The following is a 26373-nucleotide window of genomic DNA, read 5'->3' as shown; positions in this document are numbered from 1 at the left end:
AAATAACTTTCTCTGATCCAAATACAATAAAACTAGAAAAGAAACAAAACTTAAAAAATCTTTCCATCTGAAATTAATGAAGTCTTCTATTAAACAACTCTTGAAGAGAAAGGAGAAATACAAATATATATTACAGACATTTTTCAAGTAGTGGTAATGAAAACACTACAGGACATCCCTGGTGGTCCAGTGCTTCAGAATCTACACGCCAACGCAGGGGACACAGGTTTGACCCCTGATCCAGGAAGATCCCACCTGTCTCACAACAACTAAGGCCTTTCGCCATAACTCCTGAAACTCGCATGCCTAGAGCTGGTGCTCCGCAACAAGAGAAGCCACCGCGATGAGAAGCATGCACAGCACAACTAGAGAAAGACTGCATGCAACAACGAAGACAGAGCAGCAAAAATAAATAATCAATTAATTAGAAATAAATCAGTACATATCTGAATCTATAAGAATTATTTATAGTCTTAAAAATCCATATCAATAAAAATGAAAAAAAAGGAAATAAATATATTTAATTCCATCTTCAAAAGCTAACAAATTAAAAAAATAAATAAAATTTTAAAAAATACCTAAAGCTGATTCATGTTTATATATGGCAGAAACCAACAAACATTGTAAAGCAATGATCCTCCAGTTAAAAATAAATTTTTAAAAAAGCTAAAAAGTGTACAACAAATTTTAACAGAAGATATAAGGAAGATAAAAATAAAAGGAGAAAGTAATAAGGCAAATAAATTTTCAAGCGAATTAAATTAATAAATTAAATCTTGGTTCTTAGAAAATATCAGCAAAAGAGACAACATATTAGCGAAACCAGTCAAATAAAAGAGAACTTAGACCAATGTATACGAAAGTTTGGAGAAGGCAATAGCACCCCACTCCAGTACCTTTGCCTGGAAAATCCCATGGGCGGAGGAGCCTGGTAGGCTGCAGTTCATGAGGTCGCTAAGAATAGGACACAACTGAGCGAATTCAATTTCACTTTTCACTTTCATGCATTGCAGAAGGAAATGGCAACCCACTCCAGCGTTCTTGCCTGGAGAATCCCAGGGATGGGGGAGCCTGGTGGGAGGCCGTCTATGGGGTCGCACAGAGTCGGACACGACTGAAGTGACTTAGCAGTAGCAGCAGCATACGAAAGTTATCAAGGAATTATCTCACACAAGAGGACCTTGCCTAGAGTGTTTCACAGGTGAACTCAACCAGTTCTTTAGAGAATAGATCCTCCACTGCTGCTCCAGATTAAGGGAGACTAAGAGACACAACTACTAAATACAAGACATGATTCTGAACTCAATTGCTAATATGGGACAGTATTGGGACCAGTGACAAAGTTGTAATATGAACTGCAGATTAAAGTATGGTATCAATGTTAAATTTCCTCAATTTGTGGTTCTATCTGCAGAATATCACTGTTATTTTAAAATAATATATATGGTTGTGCTCTAAAAGAGAAAAAATAGACTTGAATAGATTAGAATAAATAGAAAAATATAATGTTCTTAGATCCAAAGACTGTTAAAATATTTTTGACTGAAGTAAATTAGGTTATCTTTGAGTCCATTCAAAATTCCAAAGTGACTTTATGAATTTATGAGAGTGATTTAAAATACATTGGAAGATATATTTACATAGCTTTTACTTTAAAAAATATGAAGGTGAAAACAATGGAGAGCAAGAAATTCATGAACTGTAGATATTGACAATATTGACATAAAGATAAAAAAATTAAAATTATATGAAACTGGACCAGTAGAAAAGAAGTCCCAGAACATATGTGTGTGTGTGTGTGTGTGTGTGTGTGATTGTATGAATTAAGCATATGTTAAAAGAGTCATTTCAAATCAGGAGAGAAATTGTACATTCTTCTAGAGCAGTACTGAGGGAGTAGGCTCATTGTTTGTAAGGGGAAGTGGTTATGTTCACATCACATAGACTGTGGAGACAACCTGCCATCCAGCCATCGCATCCTCTGTCACCCTCCTTCTCCTTCTGCCTTCAACCTTTCCCAGCATCAGCGTCTTTTCCAATGAGTAAGTTCTTCCCATCCGGTGGCCAAAGTATTGGAGCTTCAGCTTCAGTATTAGTACTTCTAAAGAGTATTCGGGGCTGATTTCCTTTAAGATTGACTGGTTTTAGCTCATTACTATCCCAGTACTGTCCCATCTTAGCAATTTGTTTAGTGCTTACCAGCATTGGAGAAGGAAATGGCAGCCCACTCCAGTGTTCTTGCCTGGAGAATCCCAGGGACAGTGGAGCCTGGTGGGCGGCTGTCTATGGGGTCGCACGGAGTCGGACACGACTGAAGTGACTTAGCAGCAGCAGCAGCATTGGAGAAGGAAATGGCAGCCCACTCCATTGTTCTTGCCTGGAGAATCCCAGGGACGGGGGAGCCTGGTGGGCTGCTGTCTATGGGGTCGCACAGAGTGGGACACGACTGAAGCAACTTAGCAGCAGCAGCAGCACTATATAATGGTTTCCCCGGTGGACCACACAGTGAAGAATCCACCTGCAGTACAGGAGACCTAGGTTCAATCCCTGGGTCAGGAAGGTCTCCTGGAGAGGGGAATGGCAACCCACTCCAGTATTCTTGCCTGGAGAATCCCATGGACAGAGGAGCCTGGCAGGTTACAATCCAAAAGGTTGCAGAGTTGGACACTAGTGAAGCAACAGCATACACACAAGCACTGTATTGATGTTAAATTGTAGTAGCTATAGTATAATGTGGCTACTACTAATATAGCTAGTATAGCTAATATAGCTACTACTATATAGATGTTAAATATTATAGCTATAGTGTAATGTAGTAACAAAATATTCTTAATACTTGTCTTAATTGGATTATTAGTTCCCTTATCATGCTCTAAGCTATAATCAAATTAATACCATTCTAAATATTATTCAGCCATAAAAAGGGATGAAATTATGCCATTTGCAGCAATGTGGATGGAACTAGAGAATATCATGCTTAGTGAAGTCAGAGAAAAACAAATACAGTATGTTATCACATATGTAGAATCTAAAATATTGAATAAATTAATGTATACAGCAAATAGAAACAGACAGATATACAAAATATACTAGTTGTTATAGAGAAAGGGAAGAAGGGAAGAGCAAGATAGGGTTATCAGGTTAAGAAATAGAAAGCAGTATGATAAAATAGATAAGCAACAAGGATATGCTGTATAGCATGGAGAATTATAGTCATTATTTTGTAATAACTTTCAATGGAGTATAATCTATAAAAATGATCACTATGCTGTATACCTAAAACTAATATAATGTTGTAAATCAACATACTTCAAAAAACAAAAATCAATACCATTCTTTCAATGAGCTTGCAAATACTCTGCATAGAAGTGTGGTTGTTGTTCAGTCAAAAGTCATGTCCAACTCTGCGACTCCATGACTGCAACAGGCCATGCCTCCCTGCCCCTCACCACTCCTGGAGTTTGCCCAAGTTCATGTCTGTTGCATCAGTGATGCCATCAACTGTCTCATCCTATGTCACTCTCTTCTCCTTCTGCCTTCAATCGTTTCCAGCATCAGGGTCTTTTCCAATGAGTCAGATGTTTGCATCAGGTGGCCAAAGTATTGGAGCTTCAGCTTCATCATCAGTCCTTCCAATGAGTACTCAGGGTTGATTTCCTTTAGGATTGGCTGGTTTGATCTCCTTGCTGTCCAAGCATAGAAGTGTAAAAGTAAATATATAAAACCATTAAGGGAGTTACAATAGTAATCATCCTATTAGGATTTGGCTGTTTTCTTTATTTTGTTCTTTAAAAATTCTCTAGAACTTTTAAATATAATCTTAATTTAAGAATGAATGTTACTTTAATGACAATCTCATTGGTTTTCCCTGGATATTTTCACTTCCAGTGTTATATTTGAAAAATAATGGATATTGTACTATGTTTTTATTAATATGATTGAAACTGAAATATTAATATATAACAGTGACATGTGAAAACTTATTTGTTTCTTTCAATGAAATACATAAAGTCTTGACATTGAGAAAATTAACTGTTTGTGATTACTCTGACAATTTGTTTTTTTTTTTCCCCAGTACTTATGTTTTGTTTTTTTGTAAGGGCAGTAACAACTGACATATTGCATTTACTAAGACTGGTTGAAACTTTAAGGTCTTTAAGGTAATGTGTTTAGAACAAGAATGTTTATATTCCTGTATTAGCAGAAACTGACCATAATATGAGGTCTCAATAAATGATTTTTAGAATTAAAATTTCAAAGTTAGAAAAGCTCTTATATTACCAATTAAATCTATTCTTTATACAGATGAGTAATCTAAAGTGATGAAGGTTTGCCTGCTTGCCCAAGGTCATGTCATATATCATTAAATAAAGGTTAAGACTTGAATACATTCTTTCTTTCTTCTCTGCCACCTTTCTTTCCCCTCCTTCCCTCCCTCTCCAACCCTTCTTTTCATCCTCTTTAGCATTTCTTCAATGCCTATTTTCTCCCAAGCAAGTCTGAAATTTTTACATTAAAATATTATTTCAAGACCAAAGAATAGAAAACAATGTTTAAGAAAACTGTCAAGAAATTTTTTAAAATCTATGAACAGTTCATTCTTGTGGAGAGTAGGATAAAAAAATGTATGATTTAAGAAGTTGAATAGGCAGGATAGACCTAGAGGCTTGTTAAATATGTGCTAAGGCTCTTCAATAATGGTTTTTCTTCCACTTTGTACAAAAAAAATCTTTAAAGTGAAAATGAGAGAATAGGGGGAGGGACTTCCCAGACGGTTCAGTGGTTCAGACTCCATGCTTCCAAAGCAGAGGCCAGGTTTGATCCCTGGTTAGGAACTAAGATCCCACATACCATGCAAGGCAGCAAAAAAAAAAGAAGAAGAAGAAGAATGATAGTGGAAAATACTTAAAGGAATTGAAGGCATCTTTCAATTCAGTTCAGTTCAGTTGCTCAGTTGTGTCCAGCTCTTTGCGACCCCATGGACTGCAGCACGCCAGACTTCCCTGTCCATCACCAACTCCCAGAGTTTACTCAAATTCATGTCCATTGAGTTGATGATGCCATCCAACCATCTCATTCTCTGTTGTCTGCTTGTCCTCCTGCCTTCAATCTTCCCCAGCATCAAGGTCTTTTCCAATGAGTCAGTTTTTCGCATCAGGTGGCCAAAGTATTGCAGTTTCAGCTTCAGCATCAGTCCTTCCAATGAATATTCAGTACTGATTTCCTTTAGGATTGACTGGTTGGATCTCCTTGCAGTCCAGGAGTCTTTAATAAGGCACCTTTAATGGTCCAAATTTCCAAGTCTAAATGAATGATATCCTAAGGGAGTAAATGCATCCTGAGGTGATATATGAGTTACTACTATAGATAATATGTGCAAAACAAGAAAAAGAGCTATTATATCATTGGAGATTGACATATTCAAAATTAGAAAAGAAAATTCATTCTCACAGAGCAATGAATTTGATTTTATTTTCTGATAAATTTATGGAATGGATTATTAATCAGATGTGTTACAGGTGGCAATAAAGTAAAGCAGTTCATTTTCTTCTTTGATGGCATTAGGTATTCATAAAATCAATATGATTACTCATATATTTTGAGTTCAATAATGCCTTTTACAAAGCACTTAAAAACTATATAGAGAAAATTGACTGGCTGACAGTATAGTAAAAATACTTGTAGATGACTAAAAAAATCGTATCTGAAGTGTTAACTGATGAACTATTGTCAAAGTGGGCAGCACTGTAGAGGCAAGTTTCAATACTTCGAGCTTGTCCACATACTCTTCATAAGTATTTTACTAGTAATGTAGATAAAGAAGTAAAAGCCTGCCTCTCAAAGTTCCAAATGAGTCAAAATGAGCAGGAAAAGTGATGTAATTGTTGATAGTAAAGATTCCAAATGTTTTAGAAGGATGTGAAGATCAAAAAAACCAAAGAATGAAATCGGTGAAAGACAAATACAAAATTCAACATGGATCACACCCTTGTAGTGGTAAGAGGCCTGCATAACTCAGTGCAGTTATGAGGCATGCCATGCAGGGCCCCCCAAGATGAATGTGTCATAGTGGAGAGTTCTGGCCAAAGGGGGTCCACTGGAGGAGAGAATGGCAAACCACTTCAGTATTTTGCCTCAAGAACCCCATAAACAATGTAAAATTCAATATTTTGCTTCAAAATCAACTGCATAGGATTCCTCAGGACTTTTGATCAACAGTATTTTGTTTTAAAATATTTTATAATTTTAAGATCAATAATTTTTATTTGATCCTAAATTTAGTCTAAGTCCATCTTTGTATGAAAAGCTCCCTTGGTGACTGAATAAATAAATTATTTTTATTTTGAAGTAACTTTTCTAAGTAGAGAATAAACTAGTGTTCTCTAAGTATTTGAAAAACTGTCATAGAGGGAGATCTATTTAGATTTATAATGTGATGTATCAGAGACATACTTAAGAGAGGATACAAAGAAATATATATCAGTTCATAATAAAATCAATATGTTATATTGATTAGAATATTTCAAATGTAAATTTTTCATCTTCGTAATTGGGCTTGTTAGAATATTAAATAATATAATGTATGTGGAGCATGTAACATGGCACTAGATATATAGTAAACATGAAATAAATGTATAGCTATTGGTATGAGTAGTATAATGTCCTTAGCATTATGTTCAAGCATAAATTACATGACTATTTGTTGGATATGCTCATTTATTTCAAATTAAATTTAGAGTTAATGTGTTTTAATACTTTGTGTGTAAGTTTCTGAAAGTCAATGAGCCTATGGCTTATTAGGCATGTTCCATTGTATTATCCAGGGCTTTGTAGGTAGCTCAGACAGTAAAGAATCCACCTGCAATGTGGGAGACCTGGGTTCTATCCCTGGGTTGGGAAGATCCCTTAGAGAGGGAAATGGTTACCCACTCCAGTTTTCTTGCCTGGAGAATTCCATGGACAGAGAAGCCTGGCAGGATACAGTTCATGTGGTCACAAAGAATCAGACATGACTGAGCAGCTAACTCTTTTACTTCACTTTCATTGTACTGTCCATCCATCTCTTCTATGACTAGAAGAATGTAAATCTTCTATCTCCTGTCAAGGTAAATGCTACAACTGCGTAATTAGAACAGTTGAAAAATATTTATATTCTACAATAGTTTTAGTGCTAGATCTTATCACAATTCAAATAAGCACCTTTACATTCAACACTTGATATATAGTAATAGTTTGTAATATATTGAACCTGCCCTAGTAAACTCTACCTTATCTAATGGTAAATAACATAAACATAAGTATATTGATAAAGCAAGAAGTTGATTTTAATTATTGAAATAATTAAGATATGTCTTCTATCACTTCTATAAAACAGTAGATTCTTATATTGCCATTTTATTTTTATTCTGTAAAATCCCCTCTTTGTCAGTTATGCTAAGGAATAGAAAACTTATAAGAATTGGTTAATAAATATCTAGTAAATATTCCACCTTCCTTCATGTGAAACAAGGATTTATTGATGGTGAATCTATGCCAAATAAGTGTGCTGGATACAAGAATATGCCAATTTTTTGTTATAGTGACAGTCCCTGCCTTCACAGGGCTTTTGGTCTAATAGAAATTTTCATTGGTCAAAAATCAAACAAATATGGGTAAAATTACAACTGGTATAACTGCCAGGAAAGTGAGGGCTACTCCTAATAGTGTAAAGAACAGAATTATTATTCCAGTCAAAACAGCCCACAGATAGCTTCCCTGCAGAAGTGATAATTGAGCTGATTTATGAATATGAAGAAGAGTTCACTTGAAGCTTCAGGAGGATCAATTCAGATAGTATAATCAGAATGTAAGATCATGCATCACAAAGAAGTGCTGGAAACAAAAATAGTCCAGTAGGAATATGTTGAGGTAGGTGGAGGATAGTCTATCCAAAGATGTATAGACTTTATTAACGATTTTGATCTCTTTTCTTAAAAGCGGTACAAATCCACAGAAAACCTTCAAACTGTGGTAAGGAACAGGATGAGATTTGCTCAACAGAAAGACTGCCAAGATTTAAGACTTATGTGAAAAGATATCCAGTGAAGCAGGAAAACATTGGAAGAGGACTGATTTGAGTTGAATAATTCTGTTGTGGTCTTGGCCACATTAAATTCTAAGTGTTTTGGAGACATCTAATAGAAATATCAATTATGTAATTACATAAATCATTCTAGACTCCAGAGCTCAGCTCTAAATCTAGAAGTATAAATTTGTAAATCATGTGTGTAGATGGGGCTCAATGGGGGTAATGGATATGAATGGGCTTGCCGAGGCAGAGGATCTCAAATAAGAAAAGGGCCAAGCACAGAGGATCACCAACATCAAATTGCCAAGAAATGGATGTTTAAGCATCTGAAATGGAAGGGAATGGTTGTTAAGTTTATTGATAGAGGGTTGGCATTAGATAGGAGGACAGTTTCTCCATAGCAGATAAATTTGAATCAAATAGGCTGGATGTGCGATATAGACTGAGAAATAGAAATAAGTATGAATTTTAATTCAGTATCTTCTGTGTCCTCTGTAAAATAGCAGTGGAGGTCATCTTCTGAGAGTTAGAGGGACTGAGAAAATTAAATATTTTATGACGCTAAAGATGGGAGAAGTCATTGTAGAAACTGAACAAGTAAGTTGAAATACACATACATACATACATGCATAGATACATAAATACAGAGACAAATGATAGACAAAGAGGGAGGGAAAGAAAGAAAGGCATGGTTGTTTGAGCATTTTTGTTTACTTGGACCTTTTCAAGAAGTTTTAGGTACATCTTTCTGAGTCAGTGGTTCTTGCTTTTTCTTCTGCTACAGTACAGCTTCTTTATTAGAAGTAAAGAATATCACATACTAATAGCAAACACAGTGGTCTGCTGTATTACTGGAAGTCTGGAGTCAGGCACTTCCTCAGGAAGTTGTATACAAGTCTCAAAGACAGAAAAATCTGTGTGTTGTTGGGTATGTGTTCTGTTTGTAAATGCATTTGTGCAGTTTAAAAAGCCCATTTTATGATTCTAATATCCTCTCCACAGGGTGGCTGGGAATTTCTCCTTGAGCACAGAATAACCAAGGGTTTGACAGTAGACTAGAATTTAGGAAGTTCTTCATAGAAACAGGAAAAGCAATTATTATTTTTAATAAATATTTTAGCACTTGCAAAGTAATCAGTTCACTTCTCCAAAAGAAAACAATAACAAATACAGCACAATGTCCCCTAGATATTTTTATTACATTATAGAAATTTACTGTGTGATATGTATAAGTATCTATTATCAGTATAGTAATTGTTCTGATCATAATTATTAAATGTAAAACATTTAGTTATTTATTAGCAAAATATTTGTGAACATTTACAAATATTTAATCAATATGTTTTCAGCAAATTCCTCCTTAGATGGAAATTTTTTTACTTTGACTCATATAGTGCTTTGGGTCCCTAGTGCATCAATTCATAAATTACTGATCCACAGTACTTTAATATCTTGAGAAAGGAAATGTGTTTTTTGAGAATTTAATTGAATCTTGAGGAGTTACTTATTCACCACTGAGGTTGGGATAAGTGAGTCAGCTCACAATAGTCATACTAAAGACAGTTATATTCATTTCACAAATAGGTAAACTGAAGCTCAGAAAAAATAGGACTAAAGTGCTAAGGATCCAGGTTATATTTCTTTCAGAAAAACACCGGATTCCTAGTAAATAAACAATGTAAAATAAGTACATGAGCTTGAAAGCAATGACTATTTCTCTGAAAATTCATTTCCATATAGTGTTACTAAGTTTAATACTTCTCAGTTAATAAGCCTAAATTCATAGTACTTATGATAATGTAGCCTTGTTGCAGTGTAAATACTAAAATTAAGAAAAGCAAATTTCAAACTCTTTTAAAGTAAAAATTTTCCTAAAACTAGTTTTCCTAATTACCTACAATATGAGCCATTTGGCAAATGAATGATTTCTTGCAGTATGGAAAAATGATTATAAGCACAGGCTTCGGATTAAGAAAAACATAGCTTTAATATCTGGCTTCTGAAAACTTCATAAGTGTGAGGACTGAAATAAGTTACTTAAACTCTTTTAGTTTCTTCATCTATGAAATGGATAAGAAAACATGTAATTCATAACTCATTGTAAGGATTAAATGAGAAAAGTTATTCTAATACTTAACACAGGGCCTAGCATCAAAATATATGGATGAGCTGATACGCACACACACACACACAAACACACGCACACAGCTTAACTTTAGGTAGAGTATGTTTGTAGCTGTTATTACTTCAGAAGCTAGATGTATCTGAGTTGATTTAGCATTCCACTAGGCGTGTTACTTTTCATGTCTTTTTTCCTCCAAAAGCATTAAAACCAATTTCTGTATTCTTTCATTAAACAACAAAAAAAGAACAGTGAAAATGTTCAACAATTTACTGTTGTTTGTGTTTGTCTAAAAGAAGCTTTCTGCAAGTTTAGTCACAGCTATAGATCATTATTTCAAACAACATGCATAGTTTAGATATTTAAATATTTTTTACATCATAGAATTTAAATGTGAAATCATTTGTTCTGTGCTTTTACTGCAATTCCATGTGCCTTATTATATAAGCCAAATAGCATATGCTATGATTTTGATTGCTAAATACTGAGAATCTAAGGCACACTCTGAGAAGAATGGTTATTGCTCCAAGAAGAGTATTTGTCTCCTTAATCTAATTGTTTACTAAAATGTTTCTGAGGTTTAAGAAATAAAATTATGGTAGAAATTTCTGGTGTATGATGTTATAGCTTAGTGCCATGAAAGCCCTAATAAACTCTAATGTACGTAGAACCTAATAATATAAATTTTGATGCAGAGAAGTCTAAACCAAGGGTGAAATGCCATGTTGAATGCTTTTAATAACCTAATAATTTACACGGTAATACTATATTGAATTTCTTGGAAATATTTTCTCAGGAAGAATTGTTTAGAATAAGTTTTATCTTTGCTATTGTGTTAATGATGGCTTTGATAAAGTTACCCAAGGAAAAAAGACAGTTTCCTTCAGGAGTTACCTGTGTCTGAAATATTCTTCCCTATTTTCACATGCACTGATAATATGAATAAGGTAATTTGTCTAACTCTCCTGAGCTAAGATTTGCAGTAGGAAATGCAAAATTCACATATGGCTATTCTCTAAGAAGTCTCTGCTGTGCTTTTCAGTTTTTATAAAAAGGCTTAAGATATTGCCTGAGGCATCTATTTTTTTCCCTCAAGACAAACTACAGTGCCACAAATAAAGTTGTTTTTCACACTGCTAACATATTCCTTTCTCTTTCCATTTCTCAGAGAGCTGACATAGGAATTTCTGCTTTAACCATCACGCCAGACCGTGAGAATGTGGTGGACTTTACAACACGTTACATGGACTACTCAGTGGGAGTCCTACTTCGAAGGGCTGAAAAGACAGTGGATATGTTTGCCTGTCTTGCACCATTTGATCTGTCACTATGGGCTTGCATTGCTGGCACAGTCCTTCTAGTGGGTCTACTGGTCTACCTGTTGAATTGGCTTAATCCTCCACGATTACAAATGGGATCAATGACTTCTACTACTCTCTACAACTCCATGTGGTTTGTGTATGGATCCTTTGTACAACAAGGTAAGGATAAAAAATATGGTATAGTATAAGAAAGAAGTGTGTTGTTTCGTATGCCATGAATTCAGTTAGGAAGGTTCTGTATCTTGACATCAATAAATGTTCTAAAAGGTCTTCAGAGCAACACTCAGAAAAGAACATATTCTACTCTTCCCTAGTGGACCTCTAACACCAGATTTCCAGCAAAAAAAAAAAAAAAAAAATAGTACAGTATCTTTTGATGTAAATTCAATTTCATCAACAAAGCCAAAGATAAATGTCAGATGTCAGGTTCATGAGAAACTTAAGATGAAATTTTCCCAAACTGAAATTCTGAGAAACAGTCTTACTGGGATGAAAATACCTACTACCAGATATTGCTTAATTATTTACATATGTAAGAGATGTTGAGACTTGCTTTTTGTTGAGAGACATCATTTCATGTATTAAAAATATTTATTGGCAGTGAAAAGCCCTCAAGATTCCAATAAGAAAATTTATGCTATATCTTTCACTTTAATACATAATCTTTACCAGTTGTTTAACTGAAATTTCATTGTATTCTACAGAATGTCTTTGCTGTGTTGTTCGATAGTCAATCTGCCTACCTTTTAAACTTGTCTACATAATTACTTGACTGTTTCAGAATAGAACAATACTTATTAAATCCCTTATTTGAGACTACTGTCATCATAGAAAATGAAATAATAAAATACTTAGGGGATTATTAGTTTCTAGCAGATGTGTCATATGTATTGAAGAGGAGACATAGGTGTCACAGTGGAGACACATGATGCTTTTCCCTTAATATTTATTAATACAACTCTCAATAGCATCTTGTTTTGTAAATATACTTGCTATTGGATCTTCCATTAAATTTCATCCTTTCTATCTCATTTGACTAATCATAAGTTTTGTCTAGACTTTTAATCTCTACTTTCTTACTTAAAATCTGTCCCTTAAACATGCTTTTCCCCACTACCTTTCTGTATCTTCATATATTTATCACAGAAAGTTTTGGTCCATTAAATAATCACTAATCTAGTAGATATTTGCATCTGTGCATGCTCAGTAATGTACAACTCTTTCTGACCCCATGGACTACATATAACCCACCAAACTTCTCTCTCCATGGGATTTCTCAGAAGACATGAATACTGGAGAGGGTTGCCATTTCCTTCTCCAGGGGATTTTCCCATACCAGGGATTGAACCTGCATCTCTTGCATCTCCTGCATTGGCAGGCAGATTCTGTACCACTAGCGCCACCTAGGAAGTCCATGTGGTAGATATTTAATCCACACCTTTTATTTAATAGAACTTTGCTAGAAGGCAATGGCACCCCACTCCAGTACTCTTGCCTGGGAAATCCCATGGACGGAGGAGCCTGGTAGGCTACAGTCCATGGGGTTGCTAAGAGTCTGACACGACTGACCGACTTCCCTTTCACTTTTCACTTTCATGCATTGGAGAAGGAAATGGCAACCCACTCCAGTGTTCTTGCCTGGAGAATCCCAGGGACAGAGGAGCCTGGTGGGCTTCCGTCTATGGGGTCACACAGAGTCGGACACGACTGATGTGACTTAGCAGCTTAGCAGCAGGCACTGAGTATACAGTTGTGAACAAAAGAGTCTTTGCCATCATTGATCTACAAGTCCTTTGGGACATAAACATGTAAAACCCACATGTGGTAGAGATCAGCACAGTCTGTTATGAGATCATAGAGGTAGGGAGGCTACATATATCTTAATGTGGCAAAGAAGGCTTTTTGAGTTGATACTGTATGAACAGACAGAATTAACTATGCAAAGGGCTTATTGAAGAAGAGGATGGGGGAAGGACACATAGATGGTAGGACAGAATTGAAGACCAAGAAGTGAGAAGGAAAGTGCAGTAAACATTGCAGGATGTAACCGATAAAGATAAGGCTGAAGATATATTTGTTAATAGCAGGGATTTGAATTTGATCTTCAGGGAAATTATCAGCAATTTAAAGGCATTAAGCAGGAAAATACATGTTTAAATTTTAACTATAGAAATATTCTGATTATCAAATGGAGGAAATTGAAAAAGAACAATGTGGAAAGGGAAAAAAATTAGCTGAGTATTATAATAACTAAGTGAAGAGGCAGTGTGGCTTACACAAAGGAAAGATGACATTGGGAATAAAAAGAAGGGTATTGATGAATTGGAGTTAATAGAACATGATAAATTATACAGAGGTATGGGGATTGATACTGAAGGACAAAAAGGAGGTGAAATTTTATGCTGAATTTCTGGATTGGGAAGTTATGTGTATTGGATGTTGATGTCATTTCTGGGGGAAAAAAATTAGAGAGAAGCAGGTGTGATAGGGAAGGTAACACATGCATTTTGGTGCCTTTGAGTTATGGTATCTGTGAAATATCCAGGGGTATATTTCTAATGCTTGTTAGTGGTTTGATATATTTGTCAGAAACACAGAAAAGCCATCTGGGCTGGATTATATATTGGATATATATTGAGGCAATATTGGCATGTAAGAGATAATTGCAGCCAAGAAAGTGAATCATATCATACAGAGTAGTTGTTCTTAACTGCATATGCCTGATTGAAGACCACTACCCAGAAAGGGCCTAGGACAGAGCCCTGTGGAAATGAATGAGTAGAGGAAATTTCAGTGGTAAATTATAAAGAATGACAAGAAAGAAGTAAGTACCACATATACCATCTAGTTGTACACACACAAAGTAAAGATAATTTTTGAATATGGAAGATTTGGTTGACAGAGGTAAACATGTCAATGAATTGAATAAAATTAATACTTGAAAGGCATTCACCAGACTTAGTGATAAACTTTTTATGGGTAGTGTTCCAGTGACTATAGCTGTGTAATAAATTAATTTAAAACCTATCAATTTTGTGCATCACAGATCCAGACAAAACATGGTGAAGGTGGTTTGTCTTTGCTCAATAATCTCCAAACTCCCACTAGACAGCCCAAAGTTTGCAAGCTAAGCTCATCTGAAGGCTTCTTCATTCTACTCACATGCCTGGTAGTTAATGCTTGCTGAGAGCTATTTTCCTCTGTGGCCTTTCTCTATAGGATAATTTGGCTTTCTCACAGCATGATGGTTGATTTCTCCATAGAGAACATCCTCAAAATAGAGAAAAAAGTCAATGAAACAGAAGAATTTTGTAGTCCAGCTTGGGGATTACAAATTTGTATGCTGGTGTGAGCTTCTCTTGCAGGAAACACTCTGTATGTGCCACCTCATTGCTTTGTAATGACAATTAAAATGGTTTAAAAATGCGAACTTCTTAGATGCAATGACTTACACAAGTATCACATAAGTGTTTACTAAATAAAAAACAAAAACTTAGGCTCAACTATGAACAGTTAGGCACATGAAAAAAAGGGTAACAAGGAAAATTACTTTAAATTATTGCCAAATCTGTGGTTGAAATCATAGATATTAGCATACATGGAGAAATAAAAAAAATATAAGCACCAATGATGAGTCCAATAGTGAGTAAGACCAGAAGGTAATAGAGTAGTAGTGGGAGAGAGTACAGTTCTCAATGAGGACAAAGAACAATAGTGGAAACATTAGTGTGAGAGCTGAAAGTTTGTATTTACCGAATGGAACCTGTGGATGTGGATTCCTAAAGAGGTATTATACAAAAAAGATCGTAATGACCCAGATAACCACAAAGGTGTGATCACTCAGCTAGTGCCAGACCTCCTGGAGTGCGAAGTCAAGTGGGCCTTAGGAAGCATTACTACTAACAAAGCTATCGGAGGTGATGGAATCCCAGCTGAGCTATTTAAATCTTAAAAGATGATGCTGTGAAAGTGCTGCACTCAGTATGCAAGCAAATGTGGAAAACTCAGCAGCCACAGGACTGGAAATGTCAGTTTACATTTCCAATGCGAAAGAAAGGCAATGCCAAAGAATGTTCAAACTACCGCACAATTGTACTTATCTCGCATGCTAGCAAAGTAATGCTCAAAATTCTCCAAGCTAGGCTTCAACAATATGTGAACCGGGAACTTCCAGATGTTCAAGCTGGATTTAGAAAAGGCAGAGGAACCAGAGATCAAATTGTCAACATTTGTTGGATCATCAAAAAAGCAAGAGAGTTCCAGAAAAACATCTACTTCTGCTTTATTGACTACACCAAAGCCTTTGATTGTGTGGATCACAATAAACTGTGGAAAATTCTGAAAGAGACGGGAATACCAGGCCACCTGACCTGATTCTTGAGAAATATGTATGCAGGTAAAGAGGCAACAGTTAGAACCGGACATGAAACAACGGACTGGTTCCAAATTGGGAAAGGAGTATGTCAATGCTGTATATTGTCACCCAGATTTTCTTAACTTATATGCAGAGTACATGATTTGAAATGTCAGATGGATGAAGCACAAAGTGAAGTCAAGACTTTGGGGAGAAATACCAATAACCTCAAATATGCAGATGACACCACCCTTATGGCAGAAAGCAAAGAGGAACTGAAGAGCCTCTTGATGAAAGTGAAAGAGAGTGAAAAACTAGCTTAAAACTCAACATTCAAACAACAAAGATCATGGCATCTGGTCCCATCTCTTCATGACAAATAGATGGAGAAACAATGGAAACAGTGACAGACTTTAAAATCTTGGGCTCCAGAATCACTGCAGATGATGAACTGCAGCCATGAAATTAAAACATGCATGCTCCTTGGAAGAAAAACTGTGACCAACCTAGGCAGCATATTAAAAAGCAGAGAAATTACTTTGCTGAAAAAGGTCTATCTAGTCAAGGCTATGGTTTTTCCAATAATCATGTATGGATGAGAAAGTTGGACCATAAAGAAAGCTGAGCACCAAGGAATTGATGCTTTTGAACTGTAGTGATGGAGAAGACTTGAGAGGCCCTTGGACTACAAGGAGATCAAACTAGTCAATCCTCAAGGAAATCAGTCCTGAATATTCATTAGAAGGACTGATGCTGAAGTTGAAACTGTAATACTTTGGCCACCTGATGTGAAGAACTGACTCACTGGAAAAGACCCTGATACTGGGAAAGATGGAAGGCAGAAGAAGGGGACGACAGAGGATGAGATGGTTGGATGGCATCACCGACTCAATGGACATCAGTTTGAACAAGCTGTGGAGTTAGTGATGATCAGGGAAGCCTAGCATGCTGCAGTCCATGGGGTCACAAAGAGTCGGACACGTTTAAGCGACTGAACTGGACTGAAGAGGTGGTGAAGGACCTCAAACTTGATCAACTGAGAGTCCAGAGGATTAGATGAACCATCTCTAATGATGGTTGACTTAGATTAGAGGAAAAGAAAATAAACCATGTGTCAAAATTGTCAGTAAGTGAGGATAGATAAGTAGGATTTGATAGATATGAGCATTGACTAGAAACAGAAGGTGGTAAAGCTAAATGCAATTAATCTCTTTTTTTATCTCACATCTTTGCATTCTAGCCAGTTTTTCTGTGCATGGTTTCAATTACTACCAAAATGCAGATGTTTCCCAAATACATCATCCATCCTTAAATTTTAGTTTTGTATACTGTCACTAGACTGTCAGGATATATCAGAGATTCCACAAATTCCAATATGTCAATAACTGAATTTATTTTGCACTTTAAACCTTTATAGCCTCTCATATTCTCTATTCCAGCTGATGCATTAGTGACTTAAACAGGTTAGAAACTTTTTGAAAACCATTTAGATTTCTTCTTCTTTCTATTCCTTATATCTACCTATTATCAAGTCCTGCAAAATTTACCAATATATTTTAGGAGTGGAAATCTCTTCTCACCTAGAGAGATAAATCCTAGATTGTTACCTCAATTAGTCAGGAATCTCATAATACATCTTCCTTTTCCAAATTTATTTCCTGTAAATATATGGTCCACATACTTTTATGTATACCCAAAATATCATGGTCATGGAAAGCTAACCACATAATCCCCATTCTTCAAATAATTCCTTGACTCCCCAATGCCCACAGTTTAAAAGTAATTTAGAGCATGAACAGTATTCCATCATATGACCCTTGTCCAGTCTTGATTCTCATTTCCTGTCACTTATGGCTCATCTCTAATTGTCCAGTTTCTCCAAACTGTATTTGTATCTTGAACATAAGACTGTGTCATGTCTCTGCTTTTACACTTCTCAATTCCTGAAATGCCTTTATTACCAATTTCTTAATCTCTACTCCCACTTTCTGCTTTCTTATGGCAAATTCTTGTGCATCTTCTAATTATTCTTCTGATCTCACTTTTTCAAGAAGTCTTTGCTGGGGTTAGGGACCATCTTCAATGCTCTGTCAGATATATTTATCATATATGTATCAACTGCAGTGTAATTGCCTTTTTTTATTTGTCTTCACCTGAGTCCTTTGAACACAAGACAGTGCCCTATTTATCTTTAAAGCCCTTTTACCTCAGCCCATGTCTTGTACATGAAAAAAGAGAAAGCATAAGTCACTCAGTCATGCCCAACTCTTTGTGACATATTAGGTGTTTGATAAACGCATAGTGATCAATTAAATAAACTAATAAGTGCTAAATAATTAACTCCCCTGGAGGAAGCCATGGCAACCCACTCCAGTATTCTTGCCTGGAAAATCCCCTTGGATAGAGGAGCCTGATGGGCTACAGTCCATGGGGTCACAAAGAGTCAGCCACGACTGAGCAACTAAGCACAGCAAATACTTAACTGAATCAAGTGTAGAGTTAACTTCAATACTGTGTTTATTAGACTACATTCTGTTGCCCAATGACATTAAACTCATTTAAACCAAATAGAAAATTATCCAGAAAGTCTCCACTAGTGTATTTTCTTAAATAGCTAAGATGAGAAATTTATAAAGTCTCCCATTGGTTGTAAAGCCTTATATTTGAGAATGCTGACAAGCTTATGGATTGGCTTTCTGAATTTTTGTCTCCAGGTGGTCCAATTTCATCAAGTTTTGGAGAATACTCAAAAGAAAAAGATAAAGAAAAGTATCCATATGGTTTAAATTCTTTTCTAGTTCTGTAAACAAGCTGCAGATATCAAAAGTTATAAATATGTTAAGCACTTTTCTATCTCAACTTCTCCCTTAAATAAGTTGTACAGCTTGTAGGTTGATTATACATTTATACAAATTCATAATGATGAATCATGCTGAATTGCATAAGATTAACTACTTCATCTTTGAAATGCTGCTATTCTTCCACTTGCTAACAATGAAAAGGTGAACTCATTAAAAGATACTGAGAGCACCTTTACACTTTGATTAAAAATAAATTAAGGACAGTCTCAAAAAACCCTATGAAAAATAGAATCAATTTATGACAGCATCCATGCACAGGCAGTAAAGTTGGAATTAGTGATAATTTCTAATAAAAATATAGTCTTTTAAGGAGAAGTACAGCTGTTATTTCATAATTATGGTCTTTATTGAGACACTAGACCAGATTGAGTAGGAATAAAGAGGCATTTCAGTATTATCATAGAGATGTTTGAAAAAAGTTCAGGGATGGCTAAAAGCAGAAAAATGTTAAATATATGTGAGTTGTTTACTCACCCTGATTTTTTAAAAAAATCTGTAACTTCAAACCATTCCAGAAAAACAGCTCAGGGAATCCAACTGTGCAAAAGCAGTATGGTCCATTATAGAGATAAACTTAGTACATCTGTTTGGCTAGAACATTAGAGCTTGTGAATTAGGTAGTTTAATGCATGAATGAGAGACCAACTTTATGCAAGTTTTGTTGCCATTTTATATCCTCCCTTATCTTCATGACTGTGCAATCAACAAACCTAAAAAAAACTGAGGCTTGATTTTTGAAGATCCCTGATATTTAGTTTATGGTCAGTGACTCATATCATCCTGGCCACAAAGGGCCTCTATGACTTATTCACACACGTGGATATCTGTAATTCATTTGCTGTTTACTTGCAAATGGAAATTTCAGAGTTTACTTTGGAGGGTTTTGTCTTGTTCTTTGAACTATGAATATTTATAGTCACGTAAAACGTTTGAGACTATCACATGTTTATTTCCAAAGTCTTTGTGACCCCGTGGACTATCCATGAAATTTTCCAGGCAAGAGTACTGGAGTGGGTTGCCATTTACTTCTCCACGGGATCTTCCCAACCCAGGGACCGAACCTGTGTCTCCTGGATTGGCAGGCAGATTCTTTATCACTGCACCACATAGCAGCAAGCATTTACTATACCAGCTATGTTTCAGGAGCACAAACAGCAAAAGAAAACAAGGAATAACTATATTAACAGACTTTATAACTATTCCTTGGGTATAGTGTATGGCATTCCCAGCCTAGATATTTTGAATATGATCATTAAGAAAGACACAGTGCTTGCAGGAATGTTCAACATCATTTAAGTGGGCCATAGTCAAATTGGGACCAAATAAACCACCTTTGATGGCACAAGCGATAAAGAACCTGCCTGCCAATGCAGAAGATGCAAGAATGAGGGTTTGACCCCTAAGTCGGGCAGATACCCCTGGAGAAAGAAAATGGCAACCCACTCCAGTATTCTTGTCTGAAGAACCCCATGGACAGAGGAGCCTGGCAGGCTACAGTCCATAGCGTTGCAAAGATTAGACATGACTGAAGTGACTCAGCACAGAACAAACCACTTCTGTTGAGAGGAGCAGACAGAATTACTGAAAGGAGTAAAAAAGGAAAATCCCTTTGGTAGTTTTCTTAAGGATCAAATAGTTCCACAGATGCTAGTGATGAAGAGAAAGAGGACCTTTAGTAATGATAGAAGATTACATGGTGGCTGCTGCACAAGAGTTAAAATGAAAGGCAACCCACTGACTTTGAGATCCCAGGACAATTTTTGGAAGAAAATAAAGAGCTTGTCCCACTGCCAGATGGATCACAGTGTTACAGAGAATCATAACTTTTTCATTTCCACAAAAAGAAGAGTCAGACATTCTTCTCTATCAAATTAGCCAACAGAAAAGATTATTGATGAGAAAGCATCTCTTTAAAACTTAGAGTAGGAGAATAACTCCAAAAGACATCCGTTTTAATGGTGCAGATTATCAAATATACGAAATTTGCCAGTCTCCTAGTCAGAAAACCCCAAAGGATTCAAGCCGTGAAATGCAGTAGCTAAAGGCATCCCTTTGTAATGTTATCTGATATTTCACATTCAATTTGAATATAACAAAAATGATATTGGCTGGCTCTGTTGTTTACTGACCCTAATGAACACAGAGAAAATGAGAGTAATTCCCAGTGACAGGTTAGCTAGGCTACAGAGACAAGTTCTGTTCTATATTCTTTTCTTACAGACATTAACTCAAAAAGGCTCTCTGTAATTTTTATTTAGGGTCGAACAGCATCTCTGTTGTTGCTAGTTATGGTTGGCAGTCCTTAACGAAGGGAGCGCCAAGTCTTCTGAGTGCTGTCACATCTACTTGAGAATTTCCCCATGCCGATTTAAAACATGACAAGGTGCTTATATTCTTTGCTTTTATAGCCAGAATTCTCCAACACTAAAGGAAGAGGTGAACTTTGACACTTTCAGAAATTGTTTAAAGTCTACCATTATGGGTGTGGGATATAAGTAATGTATGTGACCAGAAAACAATGTCATGATTCTAAGATGCGACCCCACCAGTTTGTTTACATTCCCAGTCAGTTCCTAAGCAATTATTCCATGAACTCGATCCATGCAATATCGCCTGGTTTTCATTTATTTTAATACTATCTCTTAATGATTTAAGCCAGAAAATTTTGTCTCTTGCTGAACTAGGTTTTTGAAGAGTTACAAGTAATTAAGGAACATGAAGCACAAATCAGATTTTTGCTTATAAAAACGAGAACTAGTATGAACAGTATTTTCTTGACTATTCTGAACTATTTATCACCTACTGTAATTAAAAGCATTTTAGTATTTAAAACAACAAAGGAATTGTTTCTAAGAGACATTTAAAATAATTGAAGGGTGATTTCAAGATGTTCTGAATTGGTTTTTCTTCTTTCCCAAAATGCTATAAGAAAATATATATTTTTTAATCCAAATTTAAATGATAAAAAGCATGTGTCATAGATTCTTTAAAATATCACTGGCATCTTCGTAATACCTAGTGTTCTTACAGTACCATACAATACCCTTCAGCTTAAGCTTAGGGACAAAATGTACAGTGAGAAGAATATAGTCAATAATAATGTATTGTTTCTGTATGGTGATAGGTGGTAATTGGACATAATTACACGTAATCATGTGTGGTGATCAAATTGAAATGTATAGAAATATCAAATCACTGTGTACCAGGAACTAATATAATGTTGTAGTTCAAAACAAAGAAGCAAACTCATAGAAAAAGAGATCAGATCGTGGTTACTAGAGATGGGAGGTGAGGGAGTTGAGGGAGAAGGAATTGGATGAAAGTAGCTAAAAAGTACAAATTTCTTGTTATGGTATAAATAAGTACTAGGTTCATTATGTACAACATGATAAATATAATTAACACTGCTGAATATTATATATGAAAGTTAAGGGTGGAAATTCTAAGAGTTCTCATCACAAGGAAATTTTTAGAAATTTTTATCTATAAAAAATAATGGCTATTCACTAAACTTATTGTGGCAATCATGTTATGATGTATAGAAGATAAATCAATATTCTTTACACCATAAACTTACACAGTGCTGAGTCAATTATATTTCGGTAAAACTGAAAGGGAAATAAACAAAGATGAGCAAGGAGAAAATAAAATAGAGACTGCTGCTACTGCTCTGTCACTTCAGTTGTGTCTGACTCTTTGTGTCCTCATGGACTGCAACCCACCAAGCTCCTCTGTCCATGGGATTTTCTAGGCAAGAATATGGTATGGGTTGCTATGCCCTCTTCCAGGGGATCTTCCTGACTCAGGGACTGAGCCCACGTCTTCTTCGCAGGTGGATTCTTTACCACTGCGCCACCTGGGAATCCCAAAATAGGCAAAGACATCTTCAGAGATAAATTTCTTCCTAAGATGATTTGAGATTGATTAAAGTTGAAGTATTTGTATCAAAGGATTACATGTGATAATAAAGACCGTCAGTTTAGAATGTAAATTTGGAAATTCAATTATTGTTTGAACTGAGTCCATCTTCCCCTTCACCTGTGAATATGTAGTTAGAAATTTAATTATGATGGTCACATTTCTAAAAGTATGGAAATCTCACCATAGCTTTTTAAAAAAATCATATTTTGAAAAATAAGACTTTTACCACTTACCCTATCTCTAAGATGCATACTTGAAAGCCACCTATAACACATATAATGCTGAATTTAGAACTCCTGTGTTTAGTTTGCACAACTGATGAGAAATAAAGTCCTGTGATACTTTTGTTAAGTACCCTTAAATGTGGCACAGCCTGTACTGTAACTTTTCAGTATTATAAGGCAGAGAAATTCCAATGCATAATATAAAGTGAAAATTCACATCATATAATGGTTTTATAAAAGGCAGAGAAACCAGAGATCAAATTGCCAACATCCGCTGGCTCATGGAAAAAGCAAGAGAGTTCCAGAAAAACATCTATTTCCACTTTATTGACTGTGCCAAAGCCTTTGACTGTGTGGACCACAATAAATTGGACAATTCTGAAAGAGATGGGAATACCAGACCACCTGACCTGCCTCTTGAGAAACCTATATGCAGGTCAGGAAGCAACAGTTAGAACTGGACATGGAACAAAAGGCTGGTTCTAAATAGGAAAAGGAGGACATCAAGGCTGTATATTGTCACCCTGCTTATTTAACTTATGTGCAGAGTACATCATGAGAAGTGCTGGGCGGGAAGAAGCACAAACTGGAATCAAGATTGCTGGGAGAAATATCAATAACCTTAGATATGCAGATGACACCACCCTTATGGCAGAAAGTGAAGAGGAACTAAAAAGCCTCTTGATGAAAGTGAAAGAGGAGAGTGAAAAAGTTGGCTTAAAGCTCAACATTCAGAAAACAAAGATCATGGCATCTGGTCCCATCACTTCATGGCAAATAGATGGGGAAACAGTGTCAGACTTTATTTTTTTTGGCTCCAAAATCACTGCAGATGGTGACTGCAGCCATGAAATTAAAAGATGCTTACTCCTTGGAAGGAAAGTTATGACCAACCTAGATAGCATATTTAAAGGTCCGTCTAGTCAAGGCTATGGTTTTTCCAGTAGTCATGTATGGATGTGAGAGTTGGATTGTGAAGAAAGCTGAGCGCCAAAGAATTGATGCTCTTGAACTGAGAAGACTCTTGAGCGTCCCTTGGACTGCAAGGAGATCCAGCCAGTCCATCCTAAAGGAGATCAGCCCTGGGTGTTCTTTGGAAGGACTGATGCTAAAGCTGAAACTCCAATACTTTAGCCACCTCATGCAAAGAGTTGACTCATTGGAAAAGACTCTGATGCTGGGAGGGATTGGGGGCAGGAGGAGAAGGGGACAACAGAGGATGGGATGGCTGGATGGCATCACCGGCTTGATAGGCATGAGTTTGAGTGAACTCTGGGAGCTGGTGATGGACAGGGAGGCCTGGCGCACTGCAATTCATGGGGTCACAAGTAGTAGGACACAACTGACTGAACTGAACTGAACTGTACTGGTAATATTAGTGTTTCTTATTTGTAAACTGCATTTCTTGATGGCAGTTGCTTTTCTTGAATCAAGATGTAACCGAATATCTGTGCATGATCCACACTTCTACACTGTGGAAATGCAAAATTGCTCTTGGATTTGTGGGTGACCAAACTTTATAGAGTCTCTTCATATTTACAGCTCTGTCTCTTGGACTCTAACACTCCATTTGGAACAGCTGTACAGAAAACTTCAGTGCTGTCAGCTTCAGTTTTTTTTCTAGCAGTTAATAACAATATCCATTGTTTAAACTCTGCTTTAACATTTTGGAAAGGTGTATCTGCTGCCATTACCATTTAAAATTATTGATTCTCTAAAAACAAAGTATATTAATGCATACATATGGAATCTAGAAAAATGGTACGGATGAAACTATTTGCAGAACGAGGGTAGAACTGCACATATAGAGAACGAGCTTGTAGACACAGAGGGAAGAAGTGGATGGGACCTACTGAAAGTAAGCGTTGACATACACACGCTACCATGTGTAAAATAGATGGCTAGTGGGGAGCAGCTGCACAGCACAAGGAGCTCAGCTCAGTGTTCTGCGCTGACCTAGAAGGGTGGGATAGAGGGGGTGGGAGGGAGGCTCCAGAGGGAGGGGGTATATGTGTACATAGGGCTGATCCATGTACAGCAGAAACTAATACACCTTTGAAAAGCAATTATACTCTAATCTTAAAAACTAAGAAATTAAAAATAAAATTGTTCATTCTCTAGAAAACATCTGCTTGGATATTAAAATAAGAATTATTTATCTAGTCACAAGAGTGAATATGACAGCATAATGTCTGTCTTCATGGAGCTTTCAATGCATGAGAGAAACAAACCAGCAAATACACAACTCCATCATAAAGTCACTATCACGCTGAGGAAAGCACAAGTCACAACTTCACATAGGTAATGTTAAGATGTGCTGCTATTTGGTGTATTACAATTAGGTCAAATTCGTCCAACGTCATGACCTGTTAAAGAGAGAGACACAGACTAGGAACTGATATTCTTTTCGTCCAGTGACAATGGAAAAAATGAATTGGCCCATTAATTCACTTGATCTTTGTTTCTTGATCTATAAAAGAAAGTGTCAGATTATTTTTAAAAAATTTTTCAGTTATGAGATTGTATGGTTGTATAATACAAACATCTATTTAAATGTACTCTTTTCGTATCTTTCTGTTTCACTAAAAGATAGTTTAGTTCTAAATCCTCCATGTCTCCATTTACTAGCTGTGTGCCACTGGACAGATTTCTTGGCCCACTAGGTGCCTTAGATCTGCAAATAACAATTACCTACTACATCAGGTGTTTGAAAAATTAAGAGTTCATGTATATAAAACACTTAAAACTATATGAAAGACATAAAAGAAGCACTCAACATTGTAATTATTATTTTCTCACTGTTTTTGCCATTCACAGCAAGAGAAGAAATCAGCCACATTGTTTAATGCTTTGGATATTCATTATTACCACGCAGAAAATAAGCAGTACTTCAAAGAAACATATTGTAATTAGTCATAAGGAAATGTATTAAAAAGTCAGTCCAGCTAATGAAAATACTTATATTAAAATCATACAGTAACAAATTCATAATAACTTTTTGTCATTCAACTAAACCTAAAAAGCTACAGGAACATTTTGTCCTATATAAAATCATCATTACCATGTGTATGTGTAATAAACTATAGAATAATATCACCAAAGAAACAAAAAGTTAATGAAGTGTTTCTTCAGGGTGCTTCCAGGTTATAAATGCAGTTCTTTGGGTTAAAAAAGACTAAATAAACTTTTGGGGGCTAAACTATAAAAATTGTAGACCTTCTAGAGCTAACATCCAAAAAAGATGTCCTCTTCATTATAGGGGACTGGAATGCAAAAGTAGGAAGTCAAGAGATACCTGGAATAACAGGCAAATTTGGCCTTGGAGTACAAAACGAACTAAGGCAAAGGCTAACAGAGTTTTGCTAAGAGAACGCACTGGTCATAGCAAACACCCTCTTCCAACAACATAAGAGACAGCTTTACACATGGACATCACCAGATGGTCAACACTGAATTTAGATTGATTACATTCTTTGCAGTCAAACATGGAGAAGCTCTATA

At 36.0% G+C, this 26373-nt stretch overlaps 1 protein-coding gene across 1 annotated transcript in view; it reads left to right on the top strand.

Moving 5' to 3' along the window:
• The window catches only part of GRID2 (glutamate ionotropic receptor delta type subunit 2), a 1620720-nt gene that overhangs the window by 1286744 nt on the left and 307603 nt on the right, over positions 1-26373 (top strand). Inside the window, exon 11 of the mRNA XM_052642062.1 lies at positions 11359-11671. Coding sequence (XP_052498022.1) covers positions 11359-11671 — 313 coding nt within the window. The remainder of the gene's footprint in view (positions 1-11358; positions 11672-26373) is intronic.

Source organism: Budorcas taxicolor, chromosome 6, assembly GCF_023091745.1.
Source record: "Budorcas taxicolor isolate Tak-1 chromosome 6, Takin1.1, whole genome shotgun sequence".
In the NCBI taxonomy this organism is placed as follows: domain Eukaryota; kingdom Metazoa; phylum Chordata; class Mammalia; order Artiodactyla; family Bovidae; genus Budorcas; species Budorcas taxicolor.
Note: the sequence above shows the minus strand (reverse complement) of the source record. Positions and strands in the feature narration are given on the sequence as shown.